Here is a 23381-nt window from a genome sequence, read left to right on the forward strand (position 1 = left end):
TTGGTACTGGGAATCAAACTCAGGTCCTTGTGCTTTTGAGGCAGGCACCCGAACCACTGAGCTAAATCCCCAGACCTTTATAAAGGAATTTTTAAACCAGTGGACCGCAAGAGTGCAACCATATTGACATAATTTGAGAAGCTATAAAACTACTGAAGAATCTGATAAAATTAAATCCTAAATTGGACCTGCAGAAGACATAGAAGCAACCCCAGATAACACTGTAGAATGCTCCACAGCTTGGGAATTGGCAATCATTTAAGGAATCTCTGGAAATGGGGGTTGGAAGGGACTACCAGCCAGAGGGTTGGTTGAAAGTTCCTGTAAGAAGCAGTTGGATCTCCAGAGCCTTCCCACTTTGCCATAGTTAAGAGGTGTGCTTTCCTTATCCTGAAGTAGATTGACAACTGCTATCTGCAGATGATAAAACTCAGGGGTTCATGGGGAACACCTGCCACTTATGGAGAAGTCAGGTGATGAAACAGTTTGTACACTGACGGCTGAGAACACGGCCCTCTTCTTCAGCTTGCTCCCTGAGTACTGGTAACCAGACTCACTCCCCAGGAAGACCAAGAGGAGATATCTAATGTTGTTGGCATCCAAGATTCCCCAAGCCATCTGATTCTTTTCCATCCCTATACTGTAGGTCTCAAATCAGATGAGAAGGAGTTGTAAAACAGGAACTGATGTTTTTATTGGGGTGGGAAGAATAAGCAATAGGAAAAGGCACCAGTATCTCTCTAGTCCTGGTATGATCTCCATTGCCTGTAGGACTGGCTTCTCCTTCCAGAAATGCTTACTGCTTTCCCCAAAGCTCTGAGAAATAAATTATTTCTCACCTTTGGTTTGCAGCCTGAGTGCAACCTCCAGACCTCTCCTCTCCTCTCCTCTCTGTGGGTGGGGTTGGGGGAGGTGGTGCTGGAAGTTCTAACCCTCCTGTCACTTGGTTGTTTTCCCTGACAAGTAGCCCCTATCCTGAGGTGCTCCAGGAGTCCCCACCCACCAGTCATTTCATTTATATTCCAACCCAAAAAAAACTCTTTGTGTGAGGAAAGGAGATAGAGACCGACCGATTCAGTATATGTTTCTCCCTGAGTCACAGCCACTTACCACTTGTGTGATTTGAGATTGAAATTTCTTCTTCAGGAAGTCAGTAAGACTTGAGCAGCAGAATAACATGCTGGAGTGGATGGGAATCTCCCTTTCAGAATACCAGAAAGCTGGAGATAAAAGTGTTCTGGGATACCAGGGTTGATAATGCTGCCTTTACCCTCTACCCTCAACCTCATGAAGCTGAAGATAGGGAGAGCGATCAATCCAGTGTTGATTTTGTCTTAAAAGTCAGGAAAGCCTATTCTTTGTAAGCATTCCTTTAATTGATTTTATATATAATTTAGTCTTCTCCCAAAATGAAGGTGTAAGATCTGAGCCTACAGGAGCAGAATCCAGTGTGGATTTAGATTCTACAAAGGTCCTTCCCACTGAGGAGAGGAAGGAGAGGAGACCCATGCCAGGCATTGCTGCATCTGCTTCTGCCCTGTACTGTTGCCCCATCCGTGCCCCAATAAATTAGGACCTTCCTCTAATTTGACGTGGGTGTATAGTTTGACCCAGTTCTATCACCCTCATGTTTCTGAGCTGACAGAAGTATGAGAATCTGAATTGGGAGAAAGGTGAAATGGTGGGAAGACACAAACTTACACACACATGAGCAGGTTGAGAGCCAGCCAGCCACCACCTTGTCTTCCCCAGTGTCTGTTTCTCCTCTTTCATCGAAACAGTGTGTTCTTACCTGCCATCCAGTTTAATCATGTAGCCCATTTGCCCAAACTTTCCTTCATAAGTGCAAGGCAGGCATGTTCTCTCCCAAACCCTTTTCCTTGACATTTTCAAAGCATCAGTTTGCTGTGTCCATTGATTCCCTGATGTCCTTTCTGGTTGCTTAGTAATGAGACCATAGGAGGCAAGGCAAGCAGCAGGGAACTGTACTGGTGGCACTTGCTTCCCTTTGCTGCACTTGTTTCCACCAATGCTATACAGCTCATTTCAGTCTTATTCCCCTGGAAAGTCTTGATGTCAGTTTCTGTTACAGGACATAATGCTGGTACCTATTCTGTCATAAAACATCCTGAAGCCTTTTTGAAAGCATAAAAGGCAGGCATCACTGACAAATGCTGTCATGTCAGGCCTGTGTGCAGTGAGAGTGTGGCAGACGCCACATGAGGTGTGTGCCAGTGGAGCTCTGCCCTGAGGACCTTACCCAGCTGGGCACATCTGGAGAGTCAGATTCATGTGGGCTCACCAGAAAGACCTAGTCAAGCATCTTCTGCAGCCACATCACAAGGACAAAGAAGGCTGAGCTGGCATCTAGACCATCACGTAGTTCAACCTCATCTCCAGGGAAGCTTTGCCAGGAATCTTGATTACTACAGTAAACCTCTGTGACTAGGCATGCGATGCAAAGACCAGGGATTTGGGGCTAGTCAGACCTGGATCTGAATTGAGCAGGCACAAGACCCATGACCAAAGGAAGAGGCTCCCAGCAGCAGCACAGTGCTTCCCTGCCATACCAGTATATACCCACTGGGTCCACGCACCCACTCCCTGTCAATCAGAGTGTGACAAGCCCGGCTCAGAGAAGAGTTTAAGGAGCCAGGCAGTGTCCTTAAGCTGGTAGCAAGAGCTTGTCTGGTCTTACTTTAAATGTCATATAACCATTTTTTAACATGAATATAAATTTCTAACTTGGCTTCTTTCTTTACACATTCTCTTGGCATATGTGCTAAGCATATTTTTTTAAATTAGCTGTAATTCATTCTGATTTTCTTCCTTTAAAATGATCAGTACTTCACACTTATGAATAATTCATTATGTAAATCTAGATTGGTTTTGAGCTCATGGGATAGGAGGGAGGGTAGGCAACTGTGAAAATATAGTTTCATGGATCATACCAAATTAGACCTTCAAGAATTCCATAGTTAAAAGTGAGGCGTGGTGGCATATGCCTGTAGTCTCAGCTCCTTGGGAGGCTGAGACAGAAGGATCTGACATGAGACCAGGATTTTGACTCCAACCTTGGCAACACAGTGAGACCCTACCTCAAAAAAAGTAAAGTAGGACAGCAGGTACTGGGGGTGTAATTCAGTGCAGAGCAAGTGCTTAATATACACAAGGCCCTGGGTTTAATCCCTAGCACACATAAAAAATATCCATTATTAGATCTATTTATATCCAGGTGAGTTCCACTGGGCAGACATTCAGCTGAGAGTATCAGAATATGGCCGCAGAGGGTTTGGGAATGATTGATTGTAAAGAAGAAAAACACTTCATGCTATTTTAAGTTCCTTTATTTTGTTGTTTCGTTTTAACCTCCTGAAGTTCAAAATCAGGACTTTTCTTAATTAAGCACACATGTCCATCTGGGTTTATGCTGTTCATTTTAATATCTCTGAAACCAGGATGCACCTCAGTCGCTCTCCACCAGACCACACTTAGGCCGTGATTATCATGGCCAGTGTGTGGACAAGTGACAGCCATAGTTGTTTGCCTTATCATCTCACCTTTTGCAGGAAATGAATCACTGGTGCCATGTGTATATAATCACTGTTTAAAGAGTTTTCACAAAGATCCTCTGTGATGCAGTTTTGAAACAAAAACCTGTGTCAACTGAAGGACCTCAATGCAGAGCAGCAGGCCAGAAATGGATGTTTGTAGAGTAAATGCTTATCATAAGAATTGTCTCCATTCCCTATTCCACAGCAGAAACCAGTTGTAAATGGAACCAAAGCAGTTGCAACTGGGCTGAGTTTTGTTACTGAGATGCTTGCAAAAGGATTGGCAATTGCACATCACATGCTGTCAGGAAAGGCACTGGAGATGTGTGACCAACTGTCTAAACAAATCTAGAGGAGCTCTTTCAAAAAATGTAAATTAAAAACTGAAAATGTAAGAAAGTATTGTGACATAGTTTAATTGGCAATATTTTTCCCCTTTACTGGTATATAAAGCAATTGTGTGTTGCTTCTTATGTTTGATAAAATATGGTTACTTAAAACAGAAGAGCTAGTATTTCCTTGGTAACTATTATATCCGTTGATCAGAGGTTAGAAGAGAACTCTTAAAATTATCCCCTAGAATCGCATAGGTCTCGCCCTTATCTAGCCACAAGCTCACACATCCTCAAAGGTTTGACTTGGACAACAAAGATTCCGTGGAATCTTAGAATGAGTACATTTCAAAGAAGTCTGTGGTCTCACAGGAGTGCTGATGCCCAGAATCCAAAAGCTTCTACCTAAGTCATTTATTCAGTGAGCATGTTGCCCTTCTCCAGTGTTCAGGTTATACTCTGGGCATAGAGGGGAAGAAGAGGATAGAGAAGCAGTCTCAAACTGAACAGTTGTTTACTGAGCTCTTGGCATTTTTGTTGCCCTTGGTCTCCGCTCTGGGACAACCTCTGTCCTTCCATCCCTACCCCCGGCCTCCTTTGCTTCCCGCCACTCCTGTTCACAATTCTCATCCCACTTCTTTCTAAACCTTGAGATGGTGGATTTGTTGCTGTAGGGAAGGAAGTGGGGACATATAAGAAGAAAGCAGCACCACTAGTAGGCCTTTGAAAACACTTTGAAATTTAACCAATGCCCTTCTCAAATCTTGCCATGTTCTAGATCAAGAATTGCCAACTACAGTTGGACACCTCTTTTGGTAAATAAAGTTTTACTGAACACAGCCACACTCATCCATTTATATAATGTCTGTGGCTGCTTTCCCACTACAAGGACAGATTAATTATAACAGGGACCATAACCACATTGCCTGAAAATATTTACTAGCTGGCCCTATACAAGTTTATTGGCTCCTGGTTTAGATGAGTGCTTTTTAATCCTAGGACTTCTAACAGCCTTAAATAAACTAATGTATGCTATAAATTTCTTTTTGCTGTGGAGGTTGAAACAGGGTCTCATTATGTAGTTGAGACTGACCTGGAACTTACTATGTAGCCCAGGCTGGTCTCAAACTCGCAGTGATCCTCCTGCCTCAGCATCCCAAGTACTGGGATTATAGCCGTGTGCCACCACGCCCAACTATGCTATGAATTTCTAGGAGTAAGGAGGAAGTAGCTTTTCCTCTAGGAACCCTTTTCCTATATAGCATCTAAGGGATAGATTTCTTCAGAACATGCTTTGGAAAATGTCTCCCTAACACTGTCCAAGATCTGTTGTTACAAAAAAGCAAGGTTTGTCTAGGGCATGCTTATCTGTATAAGAAGTAGAAAGGGAAAATATAAGTTAAGTGTTGGGAAATGTTTCAACAGTGTCTGGAAAGGTCTGTGAGGAACTGGTGACACTGATCCAGTTCCTCCAGAGGAAACTAGGAAGGAGATAACTCATTGTATTATATTCTGCATGTTTACTTGTAGATTGCACTAATAGCATTTTATTACCTAAATAATCATTTAGCCAATCTGTCAGTCATTATGATTAAATTTAAAGAGAGAAATGTAAAATCTTAAATCATTGGAAACAGTTTGGCAGTTTTTAACACAATTAAATGTACACTTACCGTATGTCCTGGCAGATCTATCTCTAGATATTCAAGATAAATGAAAACATATGTTCATAGCAGTTTCATTCATAATAACCCTAAACTGGGAACAACCCAAGTGTGTTTATTACCAGATGAATGATGGACATATCCATGTAATGGAATACTACTCAGCAAGAAAAAAAGAATAAATCACTAATATACACACAGCAAGTGAATAACTTTCATAGATATCATGCTAAGGCCAGACACAAAGCATTTGACCTAATTCCACTTACGTGAAAATCTAGAACACACAAAATGAATCTACTGATGTAAATCAGATTTGCTTAGAGTCATGGTGGGGGAGATTTGACAGTAAAAGGACATAAGGAAATTTTATGAGAAGATAGAAACGTATATCTTAATTATTGCAGTAGCTGCACAAATGTACACATTTGTTAAAACTCAGCAATCTGTATATTTAAAATGGTGAATTTTATTGCATCCAAATCATACCTCAATAAAGTTAATTTTTAAAGAAGTCCCCTGAAACCACTCAGAATGGAGTAATGAGAAAGGAAAGGATAATCATCAATTTGGATATAGGGTTGGGCCACTACAGTTGTAGACAGGGAAGCTACTGAGGAGGGAGGGGAGGAGGAGACAGACTGGTCTGGAGACCCTGTGGGAGGTCCTTGCTCACTATGAGTGTAGCTGGTCACCCTGACTCCTGCTTGCCTTGGGCTGTCTCTGATGGTGTTCCCTCTGTGTCCAGGACCTTCCCAGTCCCGAGTGTTGCTCTAGAATCATTTTAGGTGTAACTGCTGGTGAAAATATAAGCAGCACATCTGACTTCATTGCAGTCTTGAAGGATTGTCCCAAATAGGCTATCTCCTGCTTACAAGTGAACTGCACCTCCAAAGTAAAAGACAATGGTCGGGTGTGGTGGCACACACACACTGTAATCCCAGCACTCGAGAGGCTGACGCAGGAGGATCCCTGTGAGTTCAAGACCAGCCTGGGCTACATGGTGAGTTCCAGGTCAGTCTCGACTACATAGTGAGACTCTGTCTCAAAAAAAACAAAAACAAAAACAAAAAACAAAGTAAAAGACAGTGAAGGGCCAGGGATTTAGCTCAGTGGTGCCTCTGCCTGCCTCACAAATACAAGGTCCAAAGTTCGATCCCCAGTACCAAAAATTAAAGGAAAAACAGACAATGAAGAAGCTATTTGAGGGTTATAACTATAGCGCAGTGGTAGAGCATGTGTCTGCCATACACAAAGCCTTGGGTTTGATCCCGGTACTGCAAGAAAAAGGACAAACAGCAAAAAAAGAACTCTTTGACCCTTAGAAAATTTTTCCAGATATAAAATAATAGTTTTACACTTTTTTTGAAAACAGGCCAACCAGCCAACCTCTAAAAAACACCAGAGTTCTAGGTCATCAGAGATATTATCTATGCTGAAGGCCACCAGTGTTCTTTGTTCCCAGATGAACACCAAGTGTCTTTTCATACTGGGCATAAGAATCCACCTTCACTGCCAACATTTAAGGATAAGTCTCCTTTTCTGTGATATATAAAAGGCCTAGTAGTCATTTCTACTTCCAGATGTCCATGAAAAATCTAAAATATATTTCTAAGCAAAGGAGCAGTCCCACTGGAGACGAGGTGGCCACCTAGGTAAGACATGAGTCAGGGAGCTTACACTCATACCCTGCAGCTAGCTCAGTGCCACGCACCAGCTGTGACATCCTAGGCAAATTACTTAACCCATTTGCATTTCAGTTGGGATCATAATTTTTAAATTGTACTTTTAGTTAAAAACTCTAGCTTCAAGACACAAACCCAGTCAAAACTTTCTAAGGTCCTTAAAGACTCAGTAAGCCTTGGCCATTCCACTTAACCTGTAAATTGACCTCTTGATCTGTGAATAAACCATCCCTTTTGTTTGTAATGTAAGGGGTGCCTGCTCTATCATCTGTGGTGGCTGTCACCTATGAATGGACCCAAGTTCTGCAGATGTGCATCCCAAAAATCACCATCTATAGACCCAGCCCCACACTATAATGTGTCTCATTCTCTGACTGCCCACACTCTTGAGTGTGTACTTTTTTCTAAATACATCTTTTCTGTGCCTCTTCCTAAACTAGTCGTGAAAATTATCTTCTGCCACAGGAGTCAGCAATCTTGTTCTGTGGGTATAGTTAAGTTCAGGTTCCTCGCCTCCACTTTGAGAATCTCTTTAGACCCTGTCTGGCAAAAGATAACTATGAAAATAATTCCTAATGCAAGAAGTTCATATATGAATTTCATGAGATAATGTAGGAATTCTATTTGCTGTATAACAAAACCACCCCCTCAAAATTAGCATCTTAAAACAATTATGCAATTTATTTTGCTTGAAAATCTGAAGTCTGGACAGGACTTAGCTGGTGTTGCCCACTGGCACACCTGGCAATTGCTCCTGGGAAGACTCACACAACTGGGGTTCTTTGAGCATCTCTTGCCACCTCTGTGTGATCTCTCCAGTATGGCAACTTCCAGGGTAGCTGGCATTAATGCTTATACATACATGTTGTCCTTCATGACCTAGCCTTGGTAGGAGACTAAAGACCATAAAGGCAAAATATAAAGTCATAGAGTTCACATAGCACCTGTCCCTGATGTAGCAGGATCCCTGCAGACACCTCTAATCCTCCCCTGGCTTGTTGTGTTCTCAGGAATTGGATCCATTAGAATGAACCCACTGGTGCTGGGCAGCTTCTCTTTTCCACTGGGTTTCTGCACCTAGGCTGCCACACCCACCAGGTGGTGAGCACATAACCAGAAATAAACATATCTTTTAAGGTCATGCTTTACAAATGCAAATTAATTTCACCGAGGGCAATCGGTTTAGATTCAATTTGTTCTTGGCTCACTTCAGATTGAAAAGAGGCAGAGGGCAGGGAGCCCAGCCAGCCAGAGGGCATTGTTTCCAGAAAAGCAGCACCTGAAGGAGCCAAGCAGAGTGGAACAGAGATTTGGTATGAGCACCTGCCTGTCTCTCTGCCAGACTTAGTGCCTGGACCAGCTGTGTGTCTCGCTGCCCTGCCTCTTCTCCCTCACTACTGCAGTGAGGGCACAAATCCTCTCTAGTAGAACCAATCACCAATTTTCCAAATTCCCTTAGGACCAGGCAAGTCAGAGGCCTGGAGATTTCAAACACACACTGCTTGGTCTCTTCCAGGAGCTTCTAATTCCATTCATTCTGGGACCCAAGAGTGTCCCTTTCTAACAAATCTCCAAGTGCTGCTAATACTGCCAGTGTTTCACACTTAAGAGTAGTTCTTGTAAAAAAAAAATAAAAAAAAGAGAGAGTAGTTCTTGTGACATGACACATACCTCAGTTATGATACTTATTATATTCTGCTCTCATTATTTTTATAATCAAAACTTAGATCAGCACTTTATAACAAAGAGTCCTTTACAAGATGTGATCAAAAGCACAGTGAATGCCACTGCCTACTACCATCCAACAAAAAGGTGGGCTCATAAAGCATTACAGTGTCCTTATCCACTTTCACCAGATCTAGCACTGAGCAGCTTCTCTTCGTCTCCAGAGTCAAAATGACCATGAAAAATAAACATCTTGAATCAATTTAGGATGAAAGCTAAAGCAGTCACAACAGTGCAACTACAGACACCAAAAAGAACTTTCTGAACTGCTTCAAAAAGTGGCAGGAATGATGGGTTGAGTGTGTTCAAAATGCGGGGGAGCTTTTGAAGGGGATTAATAGTGATGTGTCTTTTACTGTAATAAATGTTTCTAAAATTTAAACATTCACTATAGTTTTTGTTCATGCTGCACATACACTTAGATATGTGTTTTGGTTCCATCTTAAATGTGTGACCTTGAATAAGTCTTTTTACTTATCTGAGCCTGAGTTTTAGGGAACAAGACACATCACATAAGTTTTTGTATTAAATTAGTTTTCAGGAGTAAAATATTAACAAACACGATAGATGTTCAATAATAATGAATGTCCCTATTCCCAACATACCATACTATGAAATGTTTTCCATCCATATATAAACTCACCTTTCCAGAATTTGCCGGGATTTTCCCTACCAATATTCATTTCCCCATGGTAGGGAATGAAAGGTTTGCAGCTTGACTGAGATCAGATACTAGTTTATCTGGGAAACACAAAGCTACACTCAGCTTAGCATTTGGTAAATGCTTGTTGGATACACGAATAAGGAAATGAGCAAATTTTGAGGTGAAAGAGGACCCAGGTCTCTTCCCTTCCAGAAAAGTCTTTCTGGATTCCTCCAGCTTTTGTAGTACTATTCATAAAATCCACCCAACATAATCCTGAATTATACATTGGCTTCCATTGTTCTCCCCTTGTTGTGTGTGTATTGTTCTTGCCTCATCAGCTTGGCATGAATAAGATAACTTTCTGGAGGAAATAAAAAAAAAGCTTAACTCCCAGGTCCACACTGAATCTTTTGGGCACCTGAATCTACAGATTTATATCACAAAAGAGAATATATAAAATGTAGAGGGTGCATACTTGTATAATTACATAGAAGATGTTTAAAATTTGGTGATACGGTTTTTAAAGTTTAAGAAATAATGAAAATTACTTAATACAGTGCTTGGTACAAAGTAGGTGCTCAGTAAATGGAAATGTAGCATTGGTGATCCATTTAGACTTAATGTGTCAATATTGTCTGTGGGAAGGGCTGTGTGAAGATGAGGGAGAAGCTTTAAGTCCCAAGCATGCACAGGTGGGAGGGCTGAGATTTGGAATTCATTTGAGAAATTCAACTCATGCTCAAAGTCTAATTATACCTTGGGGTCTGGGCATCCTGCCTTGAAATGCAATTTCACAAGTCTGTCTACCTGAGCTGTTTGTTCCAGGAAAACTGGAGCAGGCAGAGAACCCTTGGCAACTGAGGAGAGCAGAACCAGACAGCCTTGCAGCCAGCATGACAGGGAACTGAACAAGAATATCAAGCAGCCTGCACAGTGCTCCAGGAGAAGCCTCAGGGGCTTGGCCAGCGTCCCAGAGGGAGCAGACATAAAAATTATGGTGTTTTCAGTACATTGATGACATTTACCCTGATGGTTCAACTGGAATCTGAACATATTCAAACACTATGTTCAGGCTATTAGGCTCCAGACCATTTCACCTCCAAATTCTATACTTTTGTTCTGAATGACCGTATCAAAAAGCTAAGAATCAGGGCATATAGGTAGATGTGGCAAAAGTAATAGCAAAAATTCCCTCTCTCTAGGTAGGCTCCCAAACACATCAGTCAGTACTTTAGATCAGACCTACCCACAACATTAAGAAAGATCTGCCAGAAGCTAGCATTAGGACAGCGAGATTCTTACTTCCCCCACTCTGACTGCCCCATCTGTGGGTACATGATCTCACTCCAGCTCTCTGGGAAAGTCAGGTCTTCTAGAAACCAGCCCATGGAATAGCCTATATCCCTACTGTCCATGGACCATTTTTTAAAATTTCTTTGTTTTAGAATAGTTTTAAATTTACAGAAAAGTTGCAGGAGATTTCTAGATACCTTGTGCCCAGTTTCCTCTGTTATTTTCATCTTATATACTATGGTACATTTGTCACAATTAATGAAACAATACTGATGCATTATTATTAACAAGTCCATACTTTATTCACATTTCCCTCATTTTCTCATTCCAAGATCCCACCCAGGATATACATTACATTTATTTTCATGTCTCTTTTGGCTCCTCTTGGCTGTCTGTGACAGTTTTGATGATTGCTAGTCTGAAGCTTTATAAAATGTCCCTGAATTTAGGATTTTTCTGATATTTTTCTTATGATTATGCAGAGGTTATAGGCTTGAGAGAGGAAAACTGCAAAGCTCACACACACACACACACACACACACACACACACACACACACACACATCCAACAAGATGTTATTACAGTTGAAACTGACCTTGATCTCCTGGCTCCTAGCTAAGGTACTATTTGTCAAATTCTCTACTATAGAGTATAGAATTGTGTGTGTGTGTGTGTGTGTGTGTGTGTGCGCACGTGCGCGCGTGTGCCTATCTGTCTGTATCTGGGGACAGAATCCAGGGCTAGGCAAGCACTCTACCACTGAGCTATATCCTCAGCCCATGGAATGTTTTCTTTGAAGTTTTATTTAATTTTAGATTCACAGTTCAGTTTCTTTATAGGGTTCAATGTGATGTTGATACATATGTTATGGAATGATCAAATCAGTCTAATTAAAACATGGATTGCTTTAAATATTTATCACTTCTTTATGGTAAGGATTTAAAAATCTCTAGCTGTTTTGAAATGCACACCTTATCCCTATTAACTACAGTCACCCTACAGTGCTAAATAGATCATCAGAACTTATTCCTCCTCTCTAACCCCTTTCCCCATCTGACCGCTCTCTGGCCTCTGAAAGTGTTTTATGAGCTTCTTCCTTTTAGTTCAGGAGAGTACAAAGCAGCCTGGACTGGAGCGCCTGCGTTACTTGCTGTGCTGTCAAGAGATATTCCCTGAATACTGCCAATGTTTTTACTTTATTAGAACCTGAATTGACCTTTTCATCTACCTAAGTCTGACTCTCACTTGTGTTTGTCTGGGGAGTCTTAGAGAGGATACCTTCATGGCATGTGCATGTGCTCCCACCACAGCTGACTTTATTCCCCTCTAAAATAGCAGCTCCTCAAAGGAAGCAACCATGCCTTCAATTTGTGAACATCATACACCAGCCTTCAGCTTTATCCTGTCTCCCCTGTGCCAGGAGCTATGTGGCACTCCTAGTATATACTTACTGCTTTCTTCCTATGGGATAACCTTACCTGTATATCAGAGAAACTGTGGTGCAGTACAAAGAGCCTAGAATTGAGCTGTTTCCTTACTCAAGTCTGAACATAAAGGAGGAAATAAGAGAAACAAAGTCAAAATCAGTTGTTGAGCCCTAACACTAAAAGTCCGCAATGTTTAAATCCAGGATGGTCATTGAAAGAGTTTGAATTTCACTTTTGCATGGCTGGTATTCCAGTTGTCCTTGCTGCCTAGTAAGTTACTAAAATGTAGTAGCTTGAAATAATAATCTCTCATTTTACTTAAACCCATAGTTTGGGTAGAAAGTTACTTGTCTCATCTCTGTGCAAACTCAGCTAGGAAACTTAATTGAGGCTGGGAGATCCCCTTCCAGGATTGCTCACCCACGTGGCCTGAAAATTAATACTGGCTGTCATCTGAAACTTCACAGGGATAGGGGCCTCCTCAGTTCCCTTAAGGGTTGCTCAGGCATCCTTGAAGCATGCCAGCTGGCTTCCAAGAATAAGCACCAGGTGAACCAGGAAGGGGCTGTACCACCTTGGTGGCCTGGCCTCAGAAGTCAGGCAATATCTCTTTGGCCATAGTCATAGACCAATCCAGATTTAGGGGAGAGACATAGCTGTCACTGTCAATAAGAGGACAAAGTCACGTTGAAGAAGAATGAGTAGGTTGTAATATACTACTGTGCTGGTCATGTTGGGAAAGTACCTGGCACAACTGACCAGTCAGTAATTTAAGAAGATTTCTTATTCTTCAGCAAATATTTGTTGTAGTCAGATACTAGCCCAGAAATAGGAATATAACATTGAACTTGACACAGTCCCACCCCTAGCAACTTAGATAGCAGACAGGGAAACTCACAAGACCCTGGCTGTTTCCTCCAAAGAGATGTAACCTGGGGCAGAGGAAGCTTAGAGGTTCCAAGTACACAAGTCTTCAAGGCCCAGGGAGCCATCCAAAGAAGAGTTCTAGGTAAAAAATGTTTGTCCCAACTTGAATTAAATAATTAAGGCAAAAAAACTAAAGCTTAAGATAGTAAAGGAACATAGGTGCCCCACAAACTGCTGCATTTGGGGGAAGATTTTTTAAACTTGTGGTTATCAATTATAATAGTTATCATCAATGATAAAAATAATATTATCTTTATCAAACATTCCTCTGCTCAAGTAGGACATTTTCCTGGATCAAAAATTTCTCAGAACCTGGCTTAGTAGTGCATACTTGTAATCCCAGCACTCTGGAAGGCTGAGGTAGAAAGATGGCACGTTTGATCCCAGCCAGGACAATTTAGAAACTTAGTAAGACCCTATTTCAAAAGAAAAATGGCTGGGGATGTAGTGTGGTGCAAAGGCCATGGGTTCAATCTTCAGTACTGGAAAAAAAAAACCTCAGCCTCCAGGATGTCCTTGGCAGCCAGGATCAGAGAAGTCTGAGCTTAAATTCTGGTACCACTATGTGGTAGACTTACTCAAATGACTTAACTGTAAATTAGCTTGGAGATGATGGGGGATTTGGGCTACAGATTTGTCGTGCTTACCTGTTTCTTGCTCTCAGGAAAAGAACTGTGTTCTGTGTGTATAATTGTTCTGTGTGAGAGGGTGAGGGAACAAAGGAGAGTGAGAGCAAGACTGTATGACTGAACACACATGTTCATGTATGTACATGTGTACACACATGTCTGTAACAGAATGTACGGTCTGTCAGCCTGCAGAGCTGCAGCACAGGCTGAATTCATATTGGTAAGAGACCAAAGATGTATCTGGGCACACAGTCCCCTCTCATGTGGTTTTCTTGTATGTGCTTTAGGGATTGTATTCTGGGAAACAGTTATCGGTAGTCATGCACCTTATCAATCCATCTGCTGAACCATTGACCACTGGGTATTTCTGGAACCCATCAGGTGATGACCCAGTTAACTCTGAATACAGAGAACCTTCTGGCCTGTGATTGGAGGCATATCCTAAGCAGAACTTGATGGGAGGTAACATTTGGAATGTGACTGTCTGTGAAGAGGAATCTGCAAAGTTTATACTGAAAATGCCTTGGATTCATAAAAAAGCAAAGGCCACAGGTATGGGCTGCCTTTTAGGAGCAGTCACACAACTCACTCTGAAATCAATGATGTATATTTATTTCTGAGAAACTCAAAGTTTTTATTTAATCTTTAAAAGGAATCATTGGAGTTCAGAGGACAGAGCACACTAGTATATTGGGACTACTGTAAATGTAAAGAGAACACTGAGGGTTTAGGACATAAATTGGATTTTTCAGGCAGTGAACGGGCCTGGATCCCTTCCACCCTACCCCTGTGCAGGTGTGTGGCCAGGGTAAATCATTTCATTCTCAGGCCCATGCCTTCTCATCTGTAAGACAAAGGAATTAAATACCACTCCTAACATCCCTTCCAGTTAAAAGATGACAATCTTGAAACTATAAGGTTGCATGTTATTGCCTATGTAGAAAACAGCCCCCTAAGGGCCAGATTTGGTGTGCTAAGGCCTTTCCTTTTCTTAAAGCACCAGCTTCAGAAGCTAAATTTCTAAGTGTCTTAATCCATTTTGCATCCGTATAATAAAATATCACTGTGTTAGCTACTTTCTCTCATTGCTGAGACAAAATACCTAGCACCAAAACTTAAAGGGAACAGGATTTATTTAGCTCACAGTTTGTAGAGGACTGAGGTCCATAATCGGCTGGCATGGGATGGTCAACAGTCATCACAGAGGAGAAACAACATGGCACACACGAGGTAGCAAAGGTAACATGAGAAACAGTTCAAGGTGGCAGAAGAGAGCAAAAAGCAACGAGAGACCTTAACAGAGTCTTTCTGCTCTTTTTATTTTATTCAGACTACTGGGATTAGGGTGGTACCAAACCAATCACTCACATGTACTGGTTTAGTAATCACATGTCCTTAATGCTAGGATTCACCCACCTATGACTGCATGGGGCTTTGGGGAGACATTCAGAATCAAACTATAACAACCAAAGAGTGGATATGTTAATTCGTCACAGTTCAGGCAACTGGGAACTCCAAGGTCAAGGGACTGGCATCTGGTGAGGGCCTGCTACTGTGTCATGCTATGGCCGAAGGGCAAGAGAGAGAGGAGATAAAAGGAAGCCCAAGTCATCCTTTTATAAAGAACACACTTCTATAATAATGAACCCATTCCTCCCAAAACTATTAATCCATTCATGAGTCCTGTGCTCCTTGACCCAAATACTTGCCCTACCTCCTAACTAAAAGTGCTGCATTGGGGATCAAGTTAACAATTCATTTGCTTTGGAGGCACATTCAAACCATTACACCATGGCAAGGTATGGTGGCACACACCTGTAATCCCAGCACTCCGGAGGCTGAGGCAGGAGGACTGCCACAAGTTTGAGGCCAGCCTGGGCTACCTAGTGAGTTCAAGTTCAGCTTGAACTACATAGCAAGACCCTGTCTCAAAAAGCAAAACAAACAAAAAAACATTGCATCAAATATGTTCCAGTTTAAAAAAAGAAAATCGCCCAAAAGAACCTTCAAGTGATAACAAAATGATTTGTTTCATATATGAATCTTAGTGTTGACTTGGCTCAGCTAAGCAGCTCTCATTTAGAGTACCTTGCATGACTGCAATCCTACTGTGATCTGGGCCAGGGTCATGTCATAGGCTTCTTCTCTGTCATGCCTGGTTCCTGGTGGATGCTCAGGCATTCCTGTCATGTACCCCATGTCTCCATGTGTTTGCTTTGGGGAGGCTGGGCTGCTCACATAGGGGCCAAAACCTCCTAAGAGAAATGGAGAAGCCGTATGGGCTCTTCTGCCTTGGCCTTATGAGGAATGTGGCATCACTTATGCCTTAGTGATCAAGGCAGAGGCTCAAAAGAAGGGGAAACTGTCCAGGGAGGAGGGTGGGTCAGAAAATGTGCAGATGTGACTTAAAATCACCATACCAAGTGTCTGGCATGGCCAAGCTTCTGTCTTAGTGACAGATGTTTCAAACTCCTCTGATTCTGTCTCACAAAAGTTTTAAAAGATAATGGACAAATATCTGGCAAGAGAACCACAAGTTTAATGTGGAAGGAAAATCTACTTACAATAGTAACTTTTAAAAAAATATATATGTGTGTATGTGTGTTATTTTTCTTCTTCCAAAGGTATGCATGGGATATGAGGACTGGAGTAAAAGAGAATTAAAGTAGGTGCTTCCAGCCCATTTATTATACTATTATAACCTCCCACAAGTTACTTTACTTGCAAAATAAATTAATGAATTGTGAAAAGAACCCCAAATGTGTCATAAAAATCCCTGGAGTAGAGATAGAAAAAAATAGGTAAGAGACAAAAATAGAAAATCAGTTCCCATAAATTACAGATCATGACTTCTAACTATGCAGAGCGTCCTTGTGGGGAGGGATATAGAGCGAAGGGTGTGGCAGAGCAAAATGGTGAATGAAAGTGGCTCAGTGTAGACTGGGACCCAGCTGACCGGGTTCAAACCCCATCTTACCATTCCCCAGCTGTGTGCCCGTGGACAGGATATTCTGCCTCTCTGGATTCATTCCCCCATTTGCAACAGAGAGCTAATAAAGTACCTGCCTGTCAGATTACCATGAGAACTAACTGTGCCAGTACAGATTTAGCCCTTAGAGTAGCCTGTGACATATAAAGAGTGCATTATACCATGCTGGATATTTTCTTTTTACCAGTTGCCTTTGCCAGACTCAAATGCCATACTCATTTGGTGAGCAGCCACCAAATACACAGGAGGGAGAGGACGCCCTCTCTTCCTGGCTCCTGGGATCATGTATGCATTGGAATTCTGGGGATGGGGAGGCCTTCCTACAACATCTGGGCACCCATCAATCTGTGGGCTTCCACCCTACATCCTTGTCCCTATATTCTGATGTTTTAAAAGTTGGTTCACATTTTAAGTATGTCAAGCTAAATTTCAGTTTTAGTTTCTCATACATGTTTGGAGTTGGGGCCTCCATCGTTCATTATACAAATCTATGCAAATAATATGCAAGGAGGCAGTAGCTCCAGATTGTGGGGAGGGAAGTAGGTAGGCCAGCACAAAGGGCCTTGAATGAAAATTTGCATGTGTTAGGGGAGCCAGGGTTGAAGGCCTTGCACATTTACTGTGACAGTGTACATCCCATTCTGTTGTTAACCTTTTGTGCCAAGGAGGAGAGGTAAATTGTCTGATTTCCATAATGAAGGTAACAGTAAAGGTTGAAGGAGATGTCTGGGCAGTGCAACCTTGTAGCAATTTTATGATACAAATGATAAGTTGTTTTGAAATACTAGCTGCTGTATGGTCCAGGCTGTCTCCCCAGCCAGCTGTATGTTCTTAAGCAAGTCACTTCACTCCTCCCAGTCTCCCCTATGCAAGGAAGGGATTGGCTTAGATGAACTTGAGGGCCTCTCTCTGTGACATCCAGATGTTCTTCTGCTGGTAAAAACTATGGCACCTAGAATGGTAGTCCCATTCATTTTTTCAAAAATTATCTTCAAAGTCTCAAGAAGTGGCTGAAAGGTTAATTTCTTCCCAGAAAATAAATAAATAAATAACAAGGGATGCTGACAAGTGCAAACATAAACATCATCAGAGAGCTCAGGTAGGATGACTGACACTGTAAGTTCATGTACTTCAGCTGGTAGGAAAGTGGAGAGGAATTTAGTATTTTAAAGACCCTCTGCCTCTGAGTGTTGCGGAAGTTACACTGGAGGCCCAGGCGGCACCTCTGTCACCACAGACCTGTCTCTGAGAAGGGCTGGGATCTCTCCTAAACCTTTGTGCTGTCCTTGACTGCCGCCAAAGTCTGCTGCATCCTCCATCTCTGGGCACTCACTGTGTGGGATGCATCTGATGTTCCACCCCAGTGATCCTCTGGGGCCGTTGTTTTCACTCCAGCTGTTGGCAGCAGCCCATCTGGGCTGGAGCATAACCTGCAGCACTTCTCTGAGAGCCCCATGAGCGTAGGAGATGGGGGGGTGCCTTCAGGCAGATGGGGTCTGGCCGAGTGAGTTTAGATAGCCACCTCCCTCAGCTCCTGGCTGCCTTCCGATTGGTTCTTGTTTCACTCATCTCAGAGCCCACAGCTGCCCCTCAGATCATTTCCCAATATAAACTTCTTGCCCACAAGCCCTTGTCTCTCTTTTTTCTCACAGAATCTCTAATGAAATCTGTGTATTTATTTGCCACTGACAATTGTTTCCTCATAGTTCTGGAGGCCAGAAGTCCATGATCAAGGTGACGGCGGGGTTGGATGCCTGCTTGCTGATTTGTTCTTGTACAGTCGTATGCCCAAGTTCCCAGTGTCACTCTGTGTGTCCTAATCTCTTCTGAGAAGGATACCAGTCAGCCTGGATGGAGGCCCACCCTATTGCCTCATTTTACCTGAAGTACCTCTTTGAAGGTCATATTGTCAAGAATAGTCACGTTCTGAAATACTGGGGTTAGGGCTCCAACATAAAAATTTCAGCTCTTAACAACATTTATATTGAACCAATAAGCTTGTATGAGAATGTTCCTCAGGACATCAGAGTCTACTACCACCAGCCCTGAGATTGCCCCTGCAGTGCTAAACTGCAAGATGTTGGGGCAAAGGGGCTGGAATGACCCTGATCAAAACATAAAGCACATTGTTTCTTCTGTGGATACAATTTGCAGTCCTCTCCCTCCTCTTGCATTATTGCTGGCAGTTGACCAGGAATAGCATACATTTTGGAAACAGCCCTGGGTTCACATACTTCTGCTATGGTGTGACTGCACGAGTTACCTAACCTTCCCTAGTCCCCATTTCCTATCCTGCCAAATGGCTATTAGTATTAAATCAAACATGTTTCATTGACTTGAACAGGAAGAGTACACTGCTGGTGTTTGGTCTGGCTCATGGATGAAAGCTTAGGAAAAGTAGATTGATTAGGACAAATTGTTGGCCCCTGAGATGGTGAGCATTGCAGCATATGGCCAAGCGTAAGTCCCTTGGCTTCCCTACCATTTAGAAGTGCGGGTGAGGGACATGAGGTCGCTGCAAGATTCCACTGCATACCTAAAGGTGATGCTGGGCTTTGGGTCACAGCTGTATTAGTAGCAGATTTCTTCCCCCATCATGCTTCCTAGAAGCTCCCTGGGACCCTGGAAGTCACAGGCAAGGCCCTGCCTTCTGTCAGCAGCCTTGCTGGCCATCCCAGAATGTATATGGGTATCCCAGCCAAGGATCTGCTTTGGCTATTTGTCCTCCTCAGATCTGACGAGGGAGAAGAGCTCTGAGTGAGTTATTCTTGGGGATTCACTGGGGCCAAAGGAAAGAATGACAATGGCAGAAAGGGCGTGCATATGAACAAAGAGGAACAGCCAGTCAGAACCAGGCCCTAGAGAACTGACCAGCCACTCTTCAGCAGACCAGCTCTTCCAAACCCATGTGTTAGAATGGCCATTCTCCAAGCACATGATCTGAGTGAGTCCTGCATCTTGTGTTTGCATGAGGCACTTTTTAAATATTGGTACATGATGCTGTGACTAATAAAACTATACATATTTATAAATATTTTTAAATTTATAGGTTTTTATCCTTTTGCATTTTCTGAACTAAAGTACACACATTGACTGTCATGCAAACCCCCCCTTTTTAGTAATATTCAAAAGTACTCCTACTCAAAAAGAATGGGCATCACAAATGAGAGTTTTCCACATACTTCAGCCACATGGGTGTCATAGGAAAAGCAGTGAATAACAACAAACACTAAAATACCAGCGACATTTATAGAATGTATCTACTAGTCCAGACTCTATACTATGTGCTTTACGGGCACCAAATCTGGTTTCCCTTTTCTGCCCATGCTCCCTTCTGCCTGTCATTCTCCTATGACACCAAGACATCTCTGCCTTATTTTAGCATTGTTTATAGATCTGTGCACACTCATCCACAGCTGGAATCTGCCCTGTTAATTTCTGTGTCCTCCGGGGAAGAGGAGGTCAACTTCCTTTGAAAGTTTGGTGAGTGGATCTGAGTGAATGGAGATCAGACCTTCCATAACTTTCACTAGCTCAGAAAAGGGAACAGGAATTGGGCTAGCCTTCCTTATTTGGCTTCGAGTGGCTCACACTTCTCTATGGTTGAGCTGGCCTGCAACCTTGGTTACACAAGAGGAAGTAGGTATAAAAGCTATAGCCGGCCTGTACTCTGAGAAGTCCTGCCTTGATAGAGGGCTGCTAGAGGCATGTGGGGAAGGATATAACCAACCAGTCTGACTTCTCTGGTTTCTCTTCCTGACCAGTGTTCTAGCCCCAACCTACTAGACATGTCCTCACTCCATATAAGATTCTGCATCTTATAGAGTGCCAGGTGCCAGTGTGGGCCTTGGGAATGTGTCCGACACCCTCCTTGAGTTCCCAGAGCGTTCAAGGTCAAGGATAAGGGAGAACCCAGCTGTAAGCTGCTCTCTGGATATTTCACATCTCCTCTCTGTCTCCCCTTCCAGGCTTCCTCCTGACCGTGGCACTGTCCGAAGCACTGGTACTTGCTGTCCAGGAACCGGAATCTCTTCAGGTCCTCCCCTCAGGCAGTCCCCCAGACACCATGGTGACCACACCCCACAGCCGAACCTCACACTCCTCTGTGGTGACACTGGGCACTACTCCTGATGGACCCTCACAGGCCACAGCTACCATGGCAACAACAGTACCCCATCAAGACAGGCACCCCCCTGCAAACACCACTTCCACTGTTGTGGTGACAGCAACCATCCCCCATTCTGAAAGCCCCCTGCCCACTGGTTCCCCTCCAGTTGCCATGGCAACCATACCCTCCCCCTCAGAGAGCCCTCCACCAGGGGACACTGCCCCCACCATCCTGCTGACAAAGCCAACAGGAGCCACCAGCCGCCCCACTACAGCAGTCCCTCGGGCTACCACGCGCAGGCCCCCACGACTCCCAGGCTCTTCTCGAAAGGGGTCTGGGAGCTCATCACGCCCTGTCCCACCTGCACCTGGTGGCCACTCTGGGAGGAAGGAAGGCCAGCGGGGACGAAACCAGAGCTCCACACACCTGGGGCAGAAGCGCCCATTGGGGAAAATCTTTCAGATCTACAAAGGCAACTTCACAGGGTCTGTGGAGTCAGATCCCTCTGCTCTTTCCCCCAGGACCCCATACTTCTCTTTGCCACAGCCTCAGACTGTGGCTGCAACCACAGCACCCAGAAGTACCTCATGGGTGCCGCCCACCACCCTCCTGGTACCTGCAGAGGACAAGTCAGGACTTAGCACAGCAGACCGAGGGGGTGGTTCCATCTTCTCCAGCCCAGGAAAGGAGCTGAATGCCACTGCAGCTGCAGGTGCTCCTATCAGTTCACAAGCCACCCCAGTGCCTTCTCAGCACCCCCACGGTGACACACAGGACAGCCCCAGCCTCAGTGACTCTTGGCTTACTGTCACCCCTGGCACCAACAGACCTCCATCTGCCAGCTCTAGGGTCTTTACAGCTGTGATGGGGCCAAGCCAGGCTGCCTTCAATGCCAGTGTCTCAGCCCCCTCCCAGGGGATTCCTCAGGGAAAATCCACAACCCCACAGGCCCCAGACCATGCCCCTGCGGTCTCAGAGAGCACTGTTTCTCTAGCTGAGGAGGAGGCTGCAGCCTCCCCCTTCATGACCGACAGGGTGCCCAGCCCTCTCTCCACAGTGGTGTCCACAGCTACAGGAAACTTCCTCAACCGCCTGGTCCCTGCTGGGACCTGGAAGCCTGGAACAGCAGCGAACATCTCCCATGTGGCCGAAGGGGACAAGCCCCACCACAGAGCCACCATCTGCCTGAGCAAGATGGACATCGCCTGGGTGATCCTAGCCATCAGCGTGCCCATCTCCTCCTGCTGTGAGTGCCCTTCTCCTCATGCCCCTTCCTTCCTTCCTTCCTACCACGTCACATTGCTCCTTCCCCCATATTCTCTTGCCCGAGAATTGAGCAGCCCCCACCAAGGGGCTCCAAAAATTCACTGAGTTCTACAACACAATTTAACAAGAAAATTCTGGGTCGTCCCTGTCCCTGGTCCTAGTCTCAAATGTTCACAAGTCACGAAGCCCCAAACCCCAGGGGCTGGGGAGAACCTTATAGGTGGGCTAATCCAGCCCTACATTGTGCAGAAATAAATGTCAAGCTAGAGAAAAGATAGGTCAGAGTTAGAGAGGCAGAGCTGGGACGTGAGCTCAGTACCTGTCCTCCAGCCCAGTGCTTCTGTCACGATACCAGCCTGCCTCAAGCACTGCCTGCACTGCCTAGAGCGACACAGCACCAGGACACCACAGGTAGAAGTTAACACCTCCAGATTCACAGCCTCCAATTAGCTAGGTCCTCCCATCCTCTCCTACTTCTCCATGTTACTTCTGTGTCTTCTTTTCTCTCCTTCTCCGTGTATCCTCCTTCTTCCCCTAAGAAAGAGGATGCAAAGCTTTCATGTAGTGGGAAGTTTCACTGGCCTTGGCAAGAACAGTTCTTGCAGCTAAATTGAAGCTTAAGAGGTATGTGAACCTGAGCTACCTCCACTCCGCACACAACACCCAGCTCATTTTGTCTGTTCCTATGTGGTATGAAGCTGGATACACTGTATACCTTATCTTTATATTTTGCACTCCCAAGGCCACCAGCACCTCCTATTACTTGTCCCTCTGTGAATGAGGCCCAAAGAGGCGTTTTCCCTGATGTCCCCATCAAGAATTTCACATGACCTTTCCGAACCTTAGGGCTTCCTTTATGTCTTGCCACGGACCTAATCCTCCATTCTCGGAGTTTCTCTGGTAATCTTGGAGCCATCTTACTGTACTCAGCCCCACCACACCCCAGATGGTCACCATCCAGCTATTCCTTGAACCCTGCTAAGGATAGTATTCCCCCATACTCCTTACCCTGGGACAGCCCATTTCCTTAGATCCTGGAGCTTATCCAGCTCTTTGTCATTTCCTGCCAATGGTCCTAAGCTGCACCTTCTGAAACCACATAAAAGTAGTTCCTCTAACATCCCTGATGCACCAGA

At 44.0% G+C, this 23381-nt stretch overlaps 1 protein-coding gene across 5 annotated transcripts in view; it reads left to right on the forward strand.

The window, feature by feature from the left end:
* Tmem108 (transmembrane protein 108) overlaps positions 1-23381 on the forward strand; it is a 347129-nt gene that overhangs the window by 309900 nt on the left and 13848 nt on the right. For 4 of the 5 annotated variants that reach the window (XM_010625470.3, XM_010625468.3, XM_019207664.2 and 1 more), the window contains one exon: positions 20840-22225. In XM_010625470.3, the coding sequence (XP_010623772.1) occupies positions 20840-22225 (1386 nt within the window). Of the gene's footprint in view, positions 1-14309; positions 14435-20839; positions 22226-23381 lie in introns of those variants that run through there. The other variant, XM_010625467.3, reaches the window with a different exon arrangement.

Source organism: Fukomys damarensis, unplaced genomic scaffold (genome assembly GCF_012274545.1).
Source record: "Fukomys damarensis isolate Sample0158 unplaced genomic scaffold, DMR_v1.0_HiC HiC_scaffold_37, whole genome shotgun sequence".
Classification (NCBI taxonomy): Eukaryota; Metazoa; Chordata; class Mammalia; order Rodentia; family Bathyergidae; genus Fukomys; species Fukomys damarensis.